Here is an 18,759-nt window from a genome sequence, read left to right as displayed (position 1 = left end):
TTTTTAAGACAACAATTAAGAAAACTCAACCATCATCAGTAAAGTCCCTTCTAAGGTGAGCTCTGCCAGTCTTGTGGCCAGTCACAGTTCTTCCCACACAAGCTCTCTGCACTCCATTGCTCTCCCTTAGATTGGGAAAGAACTGCTAATTTCCAAATACCTAGTGTTCTCTGAAGCCTTCTTACTCAATGCTATGAGACACCAGTTATGTTTTCTTTAAAGAAGTCCATTCTAACCTTGCTTTTCCTAAGTGGGTTGTTTCATATCCTTACGCTTAGTTTCTAACCATAAAAGTTATCAGACTGTATTTCAGTTGCTCACTGGTGTCTTGCTCACTGAAGTGAAGTGGGATCGGATACTCTTACCATAAACATAGTCTTGAACATAGTTTCTACCACACAGATGCTGCCAAATGAATAAATAAGACGTTTCTCTAGCTAGAAACTGTCTCATGGATACTTCAAATAACTAACCTAAAATCATTTGGTGAATTAAAATCTACCACGAGAAATGTTTTTGACCTTGAAATGAAGTTTCTGCCAGTGACCATGGCAGCAGGCACAGCTCAGTGCTGAGTCAGCTGTTTCAGGGAGGCCATGTCCTCCCATCTCACAGCCCTGTACACCTGAGCTGTAGTAGTCCTTATGTAATCCAGCCAGCCTGTTCAATGGACAAGGCAGCAGCAACCTGAGCAGTGACACACCTCCTTTCTAAGAAGCACAGAAAAAGATACTGCAAAATATCATCAGTACTGTGACCCAAATGTACAACTCGCATTGTAAATTCAAAATACTGATTCCAAAACATAACTAAAATGTACGCAATGAAGAAAACCTTACCTGTGGACAGCTCTGTCACTGTGCTCCTGACGTGCTGCATGGCGAAGCTCACTAAGCTCTCCTTTGACCTATCTCCATTGTACTTCACTGCAGCCTGTTGGTTTTTATAAAAACATTTATTACTTTTTCATTTCAAAAGCCTACCAAATACCTATATTTAACATTATTTTGAATAATTCAGCAAGTCTAATTTTAAACAACACAGTGCATTTACAAATAATACTTAAGAGAGCTGTGACAGTACAGATTATATAGAATACTCTTTTGCACCATTTGGAACAATTTTAGCTTCAGTTTTATCCATAGAAGTTGGGAAAAAGGAAAAGATTAGAGCTTTCTATCCTATGAGACAGCGCCTAAAATACATTATAAACCATAAAACATAATATGCACATTAAATAAATATCCTTTATGACAGGAACTGATGGTCCCCAAAAGGTTTCATAAAGCAATACAAAAATGTTTATTATAAATTAGCTCCTAAAATAAGAAAAAGCAGAAACAGCCTAAAAGTTTAGATATTGTTTTCTCTAGTATTTCTCTATAAAGTTTCTCAAATCTTAAAATCAGAAATCTCCCTTACCATTCCAGACCTAAAGATGAAGAGGCTGGGGTAACTGTTGACTCCTTTCATTCGGCAAAGCATCCGATCATCGCCACAGTTGACAGCTCCGATTCGAAGTAATCCATCCACTTCTTTAGCAAATTCTCTCCACTATGATAGAAAACAAGTGTTTCTCTGGTAATGTTTCTTAAAAACTCTTGAACATACTTCACTTTATATAATCTTAAAGGGGAAAAGTTTTACTAAATAAAACATATAGTAAAAGTATTTGGTAATGATTTCATAGTCAGTTACTAACACAAAATAATTTCCAACATAGAATAAGAAAAAGAGAAAGCACACATAAAACACCAACTAGGAAAAGGCTTTAATGACTGGGTTATTTAACATACGTACAGTGGGGGCTAAATCATGGCAATGCGAACATCCCGGGGAGTAAAAGTTTACAAACCACAGTTCTCCAGAGTTGACAGCAGCATCTGAAAGCACACGAGCATACGGTTTACTGAGGGTCACAGCACACCTCAATCACAAACCATTTTGCTAAGATCAGAATGAAAAAAAAAAAAAATCAGTCCTAAATAGTTCACACTGTCCTTATTTCCTGTGGTTCCCTTAGGGTCGTCTTTCTTTTCAAATGTCAAGCCCATGTAACTTTTACAACCTCTCCTACGTCTGTACTTGAATGAGTAGCAGCCTTGCAGGGGAATGACTGCCATGAAGCTATACAGCGTGTGGCACAGGAGCTAACAGCCAGGGCTTACGCCAGTCTGTGCACACAGGAGATAAAGAGGAGCCCCAGAGCGGAGATGAGAACCCTTCTGTCACTGACAGCAAGGCCAGGAAGGCCAGCGCCTCTCACAGATGCTAAACCTCATCTTTGAGGCAGGGCCTCACTATATAGCCCTGGAAGCCTGGACTTTGCTATGAAGACCAGGCCTGCCTTGAACTCACAGGTATCCTCCTGCCTCTGGCTCCAAGTATTGAGACCAATGGTGTGTGCTAGTGACTTGTTTAACAGAGTAAAGATTACAGTGATTAAATTAAATCCTTTTCCTAAATAAGATTTTTACCTTTGAAAAGCAAGTTGCTTAAGAATGCAGAGTAAAGAATTCTGTCATCTTAAAACATCAATACATATTTTTCCTAACATAGATATGAAGCACCATGAAGCCAGCAGCAGAGAACTATAGAATGAATTGATGAAGACAAACTTACGATTTTAAGCAAGGCTCACTCTAATATTCTAGATAAAAATGTGAGAGCAATTGCTTTAAGAGTCTTCATAACATTTCATACCCAAATCAGCTGTCAGTGATTTTAAAATAAAATTTTCATAAATTATAACTATTAAGAACTGTGTACTATGCTTCCTTTGTTTAACTGACTGGTTACCTGAAAATATTCAGAAACACAATTCAGTGGCAAGGTAGTTCTGTGGAGAGACAGTTCATCTATACATTGCATGCAAGTGTGCATAACTTAGGATTTTCTTCAGTCCTTCTTTAGCAGACTTGAGGATGTGTTAATCTACCTAGATGATCTCAACAAATGTCATGGGTTAGACCAACAACTGGTTTTAATTTAGGGAAAGTCTTCAACAGAGTTAATGAAAATCTCCATAGAAAAAGAGAGCCTTTTATGAATTATAAACACACGAGATGGAGTATCTATTGCTGTATGTATCCCTGAGTCAGAAGCACTTCTAATCTTGGCAATAAGTATTGGCTCAGTTCTTACTGCCTACGTAGTAGTAAGATAAAAAATACACTTTCATTTATTCACTTAGATTTGGAAACAAATATAGTTTTGCTATGTTGTCTAATCCAGGCAGGAACTCCTTCTGCCTCAGCTTCCCATGTAGCTGGGCTCACAGGATAGGCCATTGTACTGGGCTAAAAGTATTTTTTAAAGTGTAGTAAAGTAGCACAATGAAATGCTTTTATATTAACTCAGTAACTGAAAACAGAGCAAGAATATTTAAAAATGCAAATTTCTTTTAAATCGCAAAGCCAGAATATCTATTAATATCTGTGCCATAGCCTTTACTAGTACAGAAAATACAGCACTGTCTTAAGTTCCTCTTTCTTGAGCCATCTTCAAAAGGAAGCCTGAACTGCGGCCTTATTTAGTGAGGTGTTTTCTACCTTTCAAATACAGCCTAGAACTTGATCACACACGATGTACTGTTGTACTGTGACCAAGAAAAAGACAGCATGCATGTGCTTAATGGAAAACAGGATTTCTCACAAAGGAAAAGACCCTGACAACTTTGAAATTAGAGCTCACTAACTACTACTGTCTCCTCTCAAGTGAAGTCGGACATTTGCGTTTCCTTGCCTGGTAAAAGTGAACTGTGTAATTTATAGATTAAACTTCTCAGTAGTAACAACTGGAAACTGGACAAACTATAAAGACCTATGTTGAAAGCCTGAGGCAGATGTAGTAAGGGAACCCAATGCGAATACATGGGATGGTGGAAATCAGAGCCACTGCTAGAAGAGATGCCTGAGAGGCAAGAAAGGCAGAGATTTCAATAGATTAATCAGCTAGAAGGATAAAAGGACTTAAGGGTAGAGAGGAAGGGTTCTGCAAGTAGAGATGAACTGGGGCATGACCACAGCACAGCTTGTGACCATCTTGTTCTACCTGAATAGAGCTGATTTGAGAGTACTGGGGACTATCCCAGAAGTCACTAAGAATACACAAATCATTTAAAAATGATTCTATTGTTATTTACTGAAAAACTCAACAACAGAAAAAAATGGCAGTAAAAACTCACGAACAAGCCCAATGGAGACATCTGCCCAAATAAGTTGTCTCCAGAACCTACATTTGTCAGCTTTCCACCTCTTGAACTAAAATGTCGGGATCATCTTATCACAATCTCCTGACGTGAAGAACGAAGCTAGTAGCAGTTAACTATCTCTGAATTATCTCTAGGGTTTCATGGCTGAATTTAAAATTATTATTTGAGATTCTAAGTGACCGAATTAGGAGGCCCTTTTCTACAACATAAACCTTAGTTAAGTCTTATTTTTGGTGGTCTCACACAGCAGCCAGCTGCAGGTTTGGTTCGGTTCCTCTGATTCAATATGCAATCTCCTGTTTCCTAACCACAAATGGTCCACAAAACTTTTACAGATGAGTCAGACTAAGAACCACACAGGAAAAGCTACAGAGCTATTTAACCACATAGTGTAATATAGGTATTAGTTTTATCTGGCAATAAATTGAGTTCCCCTATTTCTTTTGTAGGAAAGATGTTGAAATATTCATATACACAACTTACAATGGCTAAGAAGTATTAACATTTCTAAAATTTTATTTTATGTATGTGATAGTTCCGCAAAGCATCGAAATCGTTGAAACTATAGTTAGCAATGGTTGTGAGACACTATGTGGGTGTTAGGAATTGAATCCAGGTCTCTGAAGAGCACTGGGCAAGCTCTCTAGCAGTAGTTTTCCTAATGCTGCAACCTTTCATGTTGTGGTGACTCCCAACCATACATTTATTTTGTTACGTCATAACTGTAATTTCGCTGATGTTGTGAATCATGTATATATCTGATATGCAGATGGTTTTAGGTAACCCCTGTAAAAAGGTCGTTGACTCTCCAAACTGAGAATCACTGCTCTAGCCCCAAGCTGGTGCTTTTATTTTTTTATTTTTTATTTTTTTTTGCCTGGCAATAAATATTTTAATGTTTTTTGATTTGTTCTTAAGATGACAAATAAGTTTCAAGTTTATTTCTTTTTTTTTGTTTGTTTGCTATTTAAATACAAAGCTAAGCCACAAACAGGTACAACCAAGACATTTTTATCTCACAGTCACACCCTCCTGTCGGATCCTCCTCCAAGTCTGACGACTGACTGGGCTAGCAAAGGGTGCGGGGAGGACTTTCTTAGGTAGGTGCTTTTATTTTGAAACACTGAACCATAGGCTTCTCTGAAAAGTTTAATGGATCATGTACATCATATTCTCTTTTAAAACCTGAAGAATTTCTAACTTCTGATTACATTTAGACTGGTGAGTTTTGGGTAAGAGATGTGATTTGTATGTATTTTCAGAAAGTCATATGCCTATAAACTTACCAAATTCTCTTCTTTCTAATGTTATGATTTCAGGATCATCATCGTAAATACCTAATTTTAAAAGTGAATAAAAAAGTCATAAAATTAAAACTTCATTAAAATAAATCACTACATAAGACTATTCACTCTTGCCTTAGCTATACAAAAATCAGATAGTTACACTGAATTTCAAACTTGAAAACTACACATCAAATTAAGAGAAAAGTCAACGGTAACTATGACTACTGATGACTCGTTTCAAGACTGACATTGCCTTGGTAAGTTTCTCCCTGGGGAGGTGACGAGGTTCCTAATCACCCATCGGAATCCCTGTAAATAGTCCCCTAATCGCCTTCTCCAATCCCATATGAACTCCCTGTTTTGTTTCGTTACTTTTAAAAATAACCACAAACTCACTAGAAGTTGCAAAACAATGGACTGGAGAGCTGGCTCAGTGCACTGGCTGCTCTTCCAGAGGTCCTGAGTTCAATTCCCAGCAACCACATGGTAGCTCATAACCAAACACCTGTAATGGAATCTGATGCCCCTTCTGATGTGTCTAAAGACCGTGACAGTGTACTCATATACCTAAAATAAATGAATGTTTAAAAAAAAGTTGCAAAAACAGCACAAGTTCTTATGTACCCTTCACCTAACTTCTCCTAAAGATGACATGCTATTCAATAAATGGCATCACTTTAAAATGTTATATTGCTTAAAATCCTATACTATAGAATCTGCAGAAGCAGATATTTAAGTTTTATTTACTATGGCTAAACTCAATGTGAGAAAACTCCTCGTTACTACCTAAAACATTTAAGTAACATTAACAATGAGTATATAGGACAAATAGCCTTTAAAAAATTATTTTTTATTTTTACAGAGGCCACTTGTAAATAAATATTTTGGCCTTTATAGGACACAGTTTCTGTGATGTTGTTTGGTTTTGTTTTTAAACACAAATACTCAATTCTGCCCTTATAGTCTTATAGAAGTCATAAATTATTTAAGCAAATAGCAAACCAGGTCTTGCTGGAGAAAGTCGGTAGATAATAAATTTAAATATTTTCAAAAGCAACTCAAGTCTTCAGTAAATTGCAGTAATAAATTTATTTTCTTTACCCTAATATAAAAGCACGTCAGGTCTTAGCCTGCATTTGAAGGTAACTAGTGACAAGAGGAAACACTGGTTCTGTGACCATACTCCTGATGCGACTTTGATCTTTTCTTCCTCCTTCCCTTCTTTCCTTTGTGCCCCCCTCTCCTCTTGTTTTTCTTGCTTATTCTTGTCACCATGTAAAATCATGGTCAACAAAGGTGTCACACAAGGAGGACTGACGGTACTTTTTTTTATTATTATTAGAAATTTTCTTTATTTAAATTTCAAATGTTATCCCCTTTCCTAGTTTCCTCTCCAAAAATCCCCTTTACCCCCTCTCCCTCTCTCTGCTCACCAACCCACCCACTCCTACTTCCTGGCCCTGGCATTTCCCTATACTGGGACTTAGAATCTTCACAAGACCAAGGGCCTCTCCTCCCACTGATGACCGACTAGGCCATCCTCTGCTACATACACAGCTAGAGCCACGAGGCCGACCATGTGTTTTCTTTGATTGGTGGTTTAGTCCCAGGGAGCTCTGGGAGAGGTCAGTGTTTTACCAGACATGCTGCCATTATACTTAAAAAGTTCAGCTTTTGTTGGAACATGTAATGTAATGCTCTTCAGGGTTTTGAAGAGCTTTAATAGTTAACTTCTAATGCAACATACAGTACAAAACACTCAATTAACAGGAACCATCCATATGAATATTAAGTTTAATCTGACCAATATACTCTAATGTATGCATAATATTTTCTGAATTCCAACCCACTTACCTTTCAACTCAGCTTGAGAGTAGATTATAAAACACTCATCAAAGTAACATATATGAAATATACAAACTAAATAGCAGAACAAGACTCACTTTTCTTTCACTCATACTAAGAAAGACTTGAGGTGGGGAGACAGTCTGGTGGTGGAGAGCATAAAGTCCCAGCATGAGTGAGGGAGGAGACAACTCAGACTGCAGGAGTAACACCACCTTACCGAAATCGTAACGGTAGTAGCTCCAGCTCTCATACTGGCCTCCTTGATTATCTTCAAGTCCCTTTTCTCCATATTTGTCATACTTTTTCCGTAGATCTTCATCTTTGAGTACTTCATATGCTCTATTTATTTTTAAAAAATCACCATGTGCATTTGGGTTATTCTGTTAAAAAATATTAGATTCAATAGTTACTTCAAATGCACAATTTGAATCTTTTCAAAAAGAGCTTTAACTAATCCCAGATTCCTGAACACTAGACATCAGCAGAAAAAGCAGGGCAGGGCAACAGGACAAGAATCATCAAGATGAACTAAGGAAGTCCTTCTAAGGAAGCAGTGTCAGAACAGGGAAAGTGTGAGTTTTGGCAACAGTTTCTCACGTCTATAGAAAGTATCCAAACAAGATCAATGGGTAAAGATCAGTAATTCTCTTGTAAAAAACGCTGAAAGAAAAAAAATGCAATAAAACCTAAGCCTTTACTCCAAACTGTGTTACTTCTATAACAATGGTAATGTTCTCAGCTGAGACTCAACATAAAGTGTATTTTTCAATGAGTCAAGTTTATTAAATAAGACATAATACCAAGATAACAATTCAAAACTGGCCTGAAAAATGTTACTTTTTTACTGTTTCACAGAATTGGCTTCTGGAAATCACACTTGGAAATTTTAAGACAAACAACAAGAACAAATATTTAAATATAATACAGATCTGTGGGAAAGACAATTAACTAAGAGTTTATAATGTAATTATTATATAATTGAACAAAATAATTTCATTTATAAATTTCTACTTCAGAAATTATCTCCATCATGTCCTCTCATATGACAAGCTAAAAAATTAATGAAAAAAAACTTCAAATTAAAAAAAAAACCATAACATTCAAAATCAATCTGTTTTTAAAGATTCTTGGGTACACAATCAAATAGTTACAACTGTAAATCCATTTGGCGCTCTCAAGGTTTCATTTATAAGATTTTAAGTCAGAAGCTGGAGCCGTGCATGGAAAACAAGAGTGAAAGTTAGAGCATGCTGTGACTAGTGACTGCTGTCACATCTGCAGGACACTTTGTTCTGAGGGCAGATTATTCTCTATCATTTCATCACCCACTTGAGTATGATCACCACTTCACAGAGGAGATTTGGGGATTAGTGTCTTTCTACTGCTGGAAGTCAGTTTACAGAGAAGAGGTAACTATGCACCTGATACCAACAAAATCATTGTACTTGGCTTCTCCTGATTTTACTTTAACAGATGAACTATGCGTTTCAGGTAGGGGGGATCAAACCCCTGAGCCCTGTGCGTGCTGTGTAAGGGCTCTACTTCTGAATTATATCTACAGTTCCCAAATTACAATTTTTGGCATTATGCTTAAGCATTTCAAATGCTTATTTAAATAGAGTGAAAATAGAGACATAGCAAAATATCCAGATATTTAAAAGTTTACCTACCGGGTTTTTATCAGGATGTAACTTCAGTGCTAATTTCTTAAAGGCTTGTCTTATTTCTCTGCTGCTTGCAGTTTTAGATACTCCAAGTAAGCTGTAGAAATTCTGATCTGTGCCCACTATAGTGACCACATACAGTATCAGAAGGCAGAGGCTTATCCTCTTCAAGGCTCTGATAAAGTCATCTTTGTTTAACCAGACTCCCATTCTTCTCTTATGAAAGTTCTGACTTATGTGAACATTAAGATACAATGCTGGGTCCGGTGGTTAAAATAAACACACGTGAGAATCTCTGTCCACATTACTTCAAGGGTCACTTAAGCATCTCAGGAACACAGCTCAGAAATGTTAACCTAAAGAGAGCAAACCAGGCAGTTAAAATACTTTTCAAACTAAACATTTATAACATGATTTGCCAAGTGACAGTCACTAATACAGTCTCCGCTGAAGGTCACATCACGGTGAACAGCTTTGAACCCCTATTCTCTAGCTCCCTCCCATGCCTCTGTATTCAGGTAGGCATGCTTGTAAAATCACTCTAGATAGCAGGGAAAAGGTAATGAGTAGTAGCTAGCTAGCTTACAAGAAACACATACACACACACCCAAGAGATGGGGGGAGGGGGACAGGGAGGGGGAGAGGGAAGGGAAGGGGGTAGGGAGGGGCAGAGACAGAGATATTGAGAGAGACAGGGACAGACACAAAGGCTCTGGTCAATACGACACTACCAGGATAAGATTCAGCAGTATTTCTTTTCTCTCTCAGCATGCTGCCCTTTTCTAATATACCTTTTCCCTTTCAGCTCCTTCCATGCCTGGAAAGCTGTTCAAGTTCCTTTTTAAAATCTAATCTCATTTGTAGAACATGCCTTCGAGGGAAAAACAAGGAAGCATAAAGCTTTTCCAAGGGGTTGTACCTTTTACATAACCGTTTAAGAACATCAGTATAAAAATAGATAACTTAAAAAAGCAGGCAAATTTTCTAAAGTGTTAGCACCAAGAGAAGATATTTTATATTATTATTATTAATAATAATAAAAAGAATAATTGCAAATCAATGCAATTTCACTGTAAAGCTCCTGTCTGGAGTAAAAAAATAGGAAAACAAAGAGCACCAGGCATGCTTGAGGGTAAAACCCTAACATTTAACCTTACAGCTAAACTAGTACTCTTTGATATATTAAAATGCTTTGGGAAAAAAAAAAAGATCTAACTTCCCTAACATCCTCAGTTTCAGCTCTCTTCGCTTAAGTCCGGATATGTTTCTAAGTATTCCTCTTTACCTGGGAACAGGCCACACCTCATGTCTAACTCCCCCTTTTCACCCGCCTCCCCCAAATAGCCCTTTGTAAAATATACTGACAGAAAACCAGAAATACCCAGACTGACAACCAGCAGGAAGGAAAACAAATGAAGAGCAAATCTCAACGAAGACTTTGGGATAAGGTGTCCCTCGGCTTAGGGTGGGTTCAGGCAAGCCTGGGAATTACTGAACAGCTCGGGGCCAGTGAGACTGAAGGTAAACGCGGTGTTAGTGATGGATGCTGCTACCGCTCCAGAGCGGGGATCGGGGAAGAGGCGAAAGACAGAGGGAACGGGGCTGGCAAGGGTGCGCCTGAGGTCCCAGGTCGGACCAGGGAGAGAGAGCCCGAGTTAGAAAGTGCGAGCAGAAGGGGAGCCCGCAGAGGTGGGGTGGAGGGGGCCGTGAGAACCCGGCACAATGGGGGCACCGAGGCGGTGGGATGCGTCTGGCGCCCTCCCTCCCCGATGCCCCTGCGGTGCGTGGAGCCCGGCCCGCGCCCACCTCGGCGTCCTCAGCTACTGCCCCATCCTTAGGCCGCCGAGCTCGGGACCCGGCAGGACCGGACGCCGCGCCAGCGAACGCGCGCAGCAGCAATTCTGCCGCTCCGGTCGCGCCTGCGGGGCGGGGCCTGGCGCGGGGCATTGTGGGAAAGGCGTAGGCGAAGGCCAGCCGGCGGGCGGCGGGCGACGGGGAGGGACGGGCGGGACCGCCGAGGCTGACGTGGCCTTCTGTGCGGCTGCGGCGGTGGCTGCGGGTCCCGCTCCTAGCCAGAGATAGGGAAGCATCCCGCAGCGCGGCCCACAGACATCTTGCGGCTGTAGTCAATCGCTGGCGGAAGGAAGGGTGTGAAGCCCGCCTTTTCCGGTCCCGTTGCCAGGGCGACGGGAAAACCCGGGTGGAGAGATCCGGCTCTCCCGAGGTTTGGTTAAAGGGTGGGTATCCTTGAAAGGGCAGATTTGGCAGAAAGTGGAGAACCCGCCTGAATTGACCCCGTTTGCCAGGGACCAGACAGAATAATTAAAAAAGTTTTCTAGAAATAAAATTGTTTACAACTTTTATGTATCAACAAACCTGAAGCATCCTACAGGATTTCTGGATTTGTGAATCTGCCTTCTGATCTTCTCCTTTACTCGATTTGATACAGAAACTGCAGTTTTTGAGTCATGACACTTGGACCGTTGAAGTAGACACTTTTAAAGTCCCTGAAAGAGGAAACGATGGAAGCTGGTGGTCGTGATTTGAAATAAGTAGAAATTGATAGTGAGTCCTTTGGGTAGTTAACCAGATGTCAGTTAATAATTTTATGGCTGCCGGACCTGTTGCTAAACCAACATATTGTAGGAAAGAAGCGGAAGTATAACGAACAAAGGCAGAAACAGCAGAAACTGCCTGGAGTAGCAGCTGTTAACCGGTACCAGGAACTGGCCGAAGTACACATGTGCTGACTCAGTCCTACAAATATTATCGGGAGATACTGCTGATTATCATACACATTTCAAAATGGATAAATAAATGGGTAACTAAAAATTGAGGAAAATGAGATTAACACTTAAGCAACCTAATTCATTATGCCACGGTGATCCAAAACTGCTTAGAAAAAAAAAAAATCTAAAAGCAAAACAGAGAGCTGAAGATTCAAGTGGAAGCTAATAGTAGGTTCTTGTTACCATAGTGAATACATTTCGACTTTATCTGTTAGATGATAAGGAAGCTTCTTAAAGCACTGTAAGGGACTGGAGTTGCATCTTACATCTTTTGCAACTCCTGAAGGGAGGATACAAAGAAGACATGCTTAGGAAAGGAAAAGCAGCGAAAACACAGAGGCACAGGCAGCATGTCGCAAGCAATTTAAAGCAGTATGTAAACCATTTTCTCTTCTCTGGGATATGTACTGGTGGGTAACAAGGGCAAAGACTAACTGCTCCCAATAAATAGGATGATGGAGGGACACATTAGCCTGTTATTCAAATATATCTGTAATTAGGAAGGAAAAATATGAAACACAAACCACAGCAAGACCAAAAAGTAGAAACGACCACCCAACAGCTTTCAGCTCATTTTAAGAGGTTTTATGGCTCAGTGGTTAAGATTACTGGCTACTCTTCCAGAAGCCAGAGTTCAATTCCCAGCACCCACATGGCAGCCCACAACTCTCTCTCACGGCAGTTCCAGAGGCTCTGTCTCTCTTGCACAGACATGTGGGCAGAACACCAATATGCATAAAAATAAACAAATCTTTAAAAATAAATTTAAAAAGTCCTCCCCCTTTTTAATGGGAAGCCGAAGAAGAGTCTTAAGTGATGAAATGTTTTATGTAAGGATGACTTTGCTTGATTTGAAAATAATCTTAAAGTTACAAGGAATTAAAAGTGTAGTACAAAAAATTATTTTTCTCAATAGTTTGGGAATAAGTTGATTTCTCCCATGACCTCCCAAAACTAGTGTGTGTTTTTTCACAGATGGGATGCTTTCTTTTATAAATACAACCTTCAAAAAACGGGAAGTTTCTGTCAACACATTATCAGTGTCTAGTCCACAAATGTCAGATTCTGTTTTTTTCCAATTATCAGTAAGACTTCCCAGTGAGGATCTAGTAAGGAGCTATTTTTCTTTTTTCTGTTTAGCACGTAGTGATAGACTTCCTTATTAATGAGAAATGTTTATCCAGTTTTCCTTGATTTCAAGGTCTTAAACTTGTTTGGAATACAGGCCAGTTATGTTATAGATGCCTTCCTATTTTTACTTGATTGAAAATTCTTCGTGATTCGGTTTAGGTTGCATACATTTGATAGACAAGTAACAAATGGCATTTTATTCTCACTATCTTATCGGATGGTCTCAAATTTTTATTTCTCCCATTATTGGTAGTGGTAAATAACTTGATTAGGAGGATTTTTGTGATTTTCTCCATGTAAGTTACATTTTTCTTTTAATAAGATGTTTTTGTGGGGAGCTACTTGGAGAAATAAATTCTTCTTGTTAAGCTTTCAATTTATTGTATTTTTATGGATTCATAGATTCCTGTTTTATGAAATTGATCAAACCTGTTACTCTCTTTTACTTAGAAATTTAAGTAGTTTTATATCTGGCCAATTAAAACTCTTAAATTTTTTTTTGTGCCATCTTGCCAATCTTACCATTCTTTAAGCTTAGATGCTTTTGTGCATAGTAGGAATTTCTAGGGTCATTCAGGGCTCTTCCTGCTTTGGTGCTGACAGGAGCTATTTCTCCATGAAGTCTTGGTTACTTTGAAGATGGTATTTGATTACAAGAGCTAAGGCTTCTCCTTAGTATTGTAGCACTCATGGCTTCTTAGTAGGCAGAGGTCATGCTTACAAAACTATTAGAGACCGTGTGTTCATATACACAATTATTCATGTTTGTGTGCATAAAATTATCATGTTACACCAATACTTCCAATTTTCAATGCATTTCTATGTGATACAGAATGTATTCATTCTATATAATTTTCCCTTTGAAACCTGTAGCCTTCTTTGCTGATGGTGAAAAGCATGGGTTCCCTTGTCCTTGAGATCTCTACTCATTTGCTTTTCCATGTTACCCATTTCCCATTACCCGTTTTGGCCCTCCCTTCTATAACCAGCTTGGAATCCCTACTACATTCTGATTGGCTCCCTTGACAGATGTTCTACTCAACCCATTCAGGTCTAACCTGGGCTAGACTACAATCTCACAATGACACTTTCTTCATAAGAGGGATACTTCCTTTTAATTTTTCATTTCATCTGGGGAACTAAGTATCACTCAAGATTCAGTATGTTTCTTCTGCAGACATTTTCTGTGTACAACAAAGTACACAGTAGAAAGAAAGTGTATTTGGCCACATTATCTTTTATGTTATACTAATCACACATATTGCAAGAATATCATCTTATTGGCTGGTCTACAGCACTGATTCTTTGAGATCAGAAATTTGGTTTTATTTCTTCCCCCAATGCCCCATTAGAAGAGAACTTGGCATGTATTCAACACATGCGTTAGGGTGGAATGAAGAATCAATATTTGGTTTGTATGAAGAGGAAGAGTAGCCCTTTGTTCCTAAAGCTACTATTTGAGGCTGGGTAAAGCTCACAGTCACAGGGCAGAAATAAATGATAAATGAGCGACAGAAACAGTATGGTCCATATGGTGAGTTTTAGGGTGACGTGCTCACATAATTAGAGGAAAGTATGCATGATTCTAGTAAAAAAGAGTTCCTTAAAGTATTTGAAAGTTCAGACATGGGGTACATTCTGAAGTCATCACCTCTATTCCTTCCACTCACAGGAAGACTTTGAATGACTTATCCAAAGTCATTCAAAAGGATGGAATTGGAGTGCAGCCTATATCTTCTGCATTCTTAGTGTGAAATGACAATTATAGCTAAAACTGCATATACCTCATATGTCTCAGGTGCTACCTAAAACATGCCACCTCCCATTAATACATTTAATTATCGCAACAGCCCTCTGAGGTAAGCACTGTTATTGGCAATTCGTGTTTTTTTTTTAAAATAAGTTTATTTCTTGCTTTTAATTATTATGTTTATGCTTGTGTATCTATGTTCGGATATGTGCAGGTGACTTCAGGAGACAGAGATATCAAGGCTCTCTGGAGCTGCTGGAGTCTCAGGCAGTTGTGAGCCACCCAACATTGGCTGTGATAATCCAACTCAGGAGGTCGGAGCAGTGAGAGTCTGAGTCCTCAGGCAGTGTGCAGTGAGAGCGTACTGGCTGAGCCAGCACTCCTGGCTCTGTTGCCAATTCTATTTTGGAGGAAACCAAAGTAGAGAGGAGGGTAAACCTCTTGCACTTATCCCACAGTCGGTTGTGAAAGACTTTGGATTCAACATAGGTAGTCTCTATCAGAAGTCCACCAAGACAAATAACACAGTAATCCAAGACAGAATCTGCAAGGCAAAGGAGTCTGGACAAGGTTTGAAGGAGACAAGGTCTAAGGTCCCAAAGTCCTGACCCTGGGGAGCTGTGTAGGGTTCCCCACTCCAGAAACAAGCTTTGACATGTGCTATGTGTTGTGTCCAGGGAAATGTAATAAAGGCTAAATGCCTGAGGTTTTACTGGAGCTAGACACAAAATCATCCTCTCCTTAGCAGCTCTCGATGCCCTGGACTCCCAGAAAGACAGTAGGTATTCAGCTCCAACCACATTGTGTGGTTTAGGCACCATGGGCCAGTCTTACCATTGGGAGGAAACTATTGACCAGCTAAATTTCTGGATGCCAGCCAAAGGCTAACCCGTCAAGAGCAACTCCTAAGAGCAGCTGTCCTGCTGCCCATGATAACGCTTTACTGCGAACCTAAAGGCACCCCTACCTCTCACCAGTTGGGTGGTACACAGAGCCAGCACCTTCTGCCACAGATTCAAGGATGACACGAACTTTGAGATATCAAAGAGCACTTCTTGTCTAAGAGGCGGGAAGAGGATATGCTAGACTTAGAAAACTAATTATTGACACGGCACTTTCTTTTTGAACATCAGAGAGAGAGAGGCTGCTGGACATAGGAGCAACCTATATCTATTGGTTGCAGTATGTACTTAATTATAGAAAATATTTGATTGATGCTCGGAAATAACATATTCTGTAAGCATTGAACTAGTCAGGGTTCTCCAGAAGAACAGAATGCAAGGAATGAATTTACATTGAAAGAGAACAACAACCTAGCTCTGTCAAAAGGAAAATGATATTGTGTTTAGTAAGTGTTTAAAAAAAGGAGGGCTTATTAAGCTTTTTGGGAGACAGGATCTTCTTAGCCTAGGCTGACTTCACACACTAAGTTATATTCCAAGTTGTGATAAGTTTTAAACTTTAAAATTCTCTCTCTCTCTCTCTCTCTATATATATATATATAGGATATATATATATATATATATATATATATATATATGACCATTAAGTTTATTTATTCATGTTTTAAAATTTTAAAAAATAATTTGCATATTGAGAGAAGTTTGGGAAAAATAGTACAGAGTTCCTGTGAGGCTCCTCTCAGGCTTTCTCATGGGTGTGGTTTATATAACTACGATTCAGATTGAAACAGAAAACTGACGTTGGCATATAGCTTCTACCTTTCTTTACATTTAGCAAACACACAGTTGTGTGTAACCATTATAGCCACAACACCAAACCATCTTGGCACAGGTCTCCCTATACACACATTACCCACACATGGCCTCTCCCCTACACCCACCTCTGGAAGAATGACGATTTTTTTCATCTTTACAATATCATCCTTGACAGTGTTATTTAAACTCCTGTGTGATCCTTTTTAGATTTCCTCGTTCTCAGCAGAAAACCTTTGCAATTGATCTACATTTTTGCAGGTTCATCGTTTTAAAAGAACATTACATAATGTATACACATCATAGTTTGTTTAATTTGCCTCCTATTAACTTGCCTCCTCAACTGTTTCCAGTTTAGGACTATGCCAAATAGTATTGCTTTGAACATTTGTGTGTAGGATGCAGAGTGTGTTTATGTGTGCATAGGTTTTCATTTCTCTGGAACTAATGGCCAGGAATACTATTACTGATTATATGGTAAATGCATAATTAGTTTTTAAAAGAAAAGTAGTAAACAGTTTTCAGAGTGGCTATACCAGTTCACATTTTCATAGGCAATAAATGAGATTCCTGTTAATAGAACTGTGATCTGATCACAAAACCATTCATGGGGTTGTATTGCCTTCTCAAGAACAAATAACTTTGCATTCTGCCTAGGACTGATGGCGGTAAAAGAGCTTTGGTGTTTCTGATGGCAATGCATCACAGTCACCTGCAACAGACTGGGAAGAGAGACCATGATACATTCCGGAGAAGTGCTCAGAAAAAATGCTACACATGACAGAAGCCCTGGAAGTTGCTAGTTTTCCATTCAGGACAGGTTCAGGGGCACATGCAAATTTGAAATTGTCCTAAAAGAGAGGGCAAACATGGACAAAAACTTTTAAGGAACATGCACACATAGAAATAGAAAATATTTATGTACGGGAGAAAAGCTATGAGCTATAAGTGGGAACGGGTTTACTTCTAAAGACCCGAAGGAAGCCAATTCAAAATAAGAGGTGAACAAGGGCTAAAGGAAAGAATCGGACACTATGCTATAAGATAATATGATACGCTTAATTCATTGTGCATGGGAGGTAACTACACCAATCAAGGTTCTCAGTGGGGCAGAATATCAAGAGGACAGACAGACAAACAGATACGAGAATATTTATTAGAGGAACTGGCTTCTATAATTATGGGAAATTTTGAGGACCCATAACTACCTATATGTTGGACACCTTCATAAGGAAAAACAATTCTTTTTTTTTNCTCTGTGTAGCCCTGGCTGTCCTGGAACTCACTTTGTAGACCAGGCTGGCCTTGAACTCAGAAATCTGCCTGCCTCTGCCTCCCGAGTGCTGGGACTAAAGGCGTGCACCACCACGCCCGGCTCAGGAAAAACAATTCTTAGTTGTATCAACACATGTAAGAGTTTTTGCAGTAATTACTTTTAGATGTCAACTTGATGAGATTAACATCAAATAGTTAGGAAACTGGTGACAGATTTTGTTGGGGGTGTTCTTTAAGGATGTTTTCAGAAAATACTGTTGCTAGATAGCTCAATCTAAGTCCTAAAGGGTCAGAACCAGGGAAGTTGGTGGTGGAAGGGCCAGCCTCAAACTGGAGGTCTGAAGTATGGACAGAAGTCCTGGAGTGTAAAGGCAGGAGTTGTGATGTCTATGGGCAGGGGAGAGTGTCTGAAGTATGGATGGGTCCTGGAATGCAAAGACAGGAGCTGTGATGTCTGTGGGCAGGGGAGAGTGTGTCTGCAGTTTTACACGGGAGAGAGACAAGTTCTTTTCCTTATTCCACCCAGGTTCTCATCTGATTGGACAACGCCCATCCTAACGGAGGGCAGACTTTCTCCACTCCAGCAGACTCAGCTGGCTATCTTCTCTGAAAACATCCTTTCACCAAAAACAAGCTGCCTCCGGTTTTCTAAGTACTCGTTAATCTCATCAAGCTGTCACCTGAAAGTAATAATTGCATGTGTTTTGATACAATTAAGAATTATTTTTTCTTGTGAACAAGTCAACAAATTAAAAAAAAAAACAGATAAAAGGAAATGGAGAAATTAAGCACAATTAAAAGGACTTAAAAAAAAAAGTATGTTGGGAATACGCAAAGGAGTAAAGAGGGGTGAAAGTTTGGGGTGCACCTGTCTGAGGTGATTCCTTCTTAGACTCCTTCCTAGCAGATCTGGAGGCTGGAGATCTGCTGAGCTCCACGGAAACCTGCTAGGGCCAGGGTGTACTTGAAGAATTCAAGCTTGTAAGGATGTTCGGGTCGAACCTCGTATGCAATATCTGCAACCATGGGGCTTAGATCCAGAACCCTAAGTCACGCCAGAGAGGAACCAGCATTTTTGCAATCAACCC

General features: G+C 39.4%; 1 protein-coding gene across 1 annotated transcript in view; it reads right to left on the bottom strand.

The window, feature by feature from the left end:
* Dnajc10 (DnaJ heat shock protein family (Hsp40) member C10) overlaps positions 1-11,166 on the bottom strand; it is a 41,219-nt gene extending 30,053 nt beyond the window's left edge. The window contains exons 1-7 of the mRNA XM_021192221.1: positions 10,818-11,166; positions 9,018-9,367; positions 7,565-7,727; positions 5,500-5,550; positions 1,801-1,883; positions 1,423-1,554; positions 840-933 (exon numbers count right to left, since the gene is read on the bottom strand). Of these exons, the coding sequence (XP_021047880.1) occupies positions 840-933; positions 1,423-1,554; positions 1,801-1,883; positions 5,500-5,550; positions 7,565-7,727; positions 9,018-9,221 (727 nt within the window). The 5' untranslated portion in view covers positions 9,222-9,367; positions 10,818-11,166. The remainder of the gene's footprint in view (positions 1-839; positions 934-1,422; positions 1,555-1,800; positions 1,884-5,499; positions 5,551-7,564; positions 7,728-9,017; positions 9,368-10,817) is intronic.
* Positions 11,167-18,759: the final 7,593 nt, after the last annotated feature.

This window comes from Mus pahari, chromosome 3 (genome assembly GCF_900095145.1).
Source record: "Mus pahari chromosome 3, PAHARI_EIJ_v1.1, whole genome shotgun sequence".
Classification (NCBI taxonomy): Eukaryota; Metazoa; Chordata; class Mammalia; order Rodentia; family Muridae; genus Mus; species Mus pahari.
The sequence above is the reverse complement of the archived record's forward strand: the minus strand, read 5'-3'. Positions and strand labels throughout refer to the sequence as shown.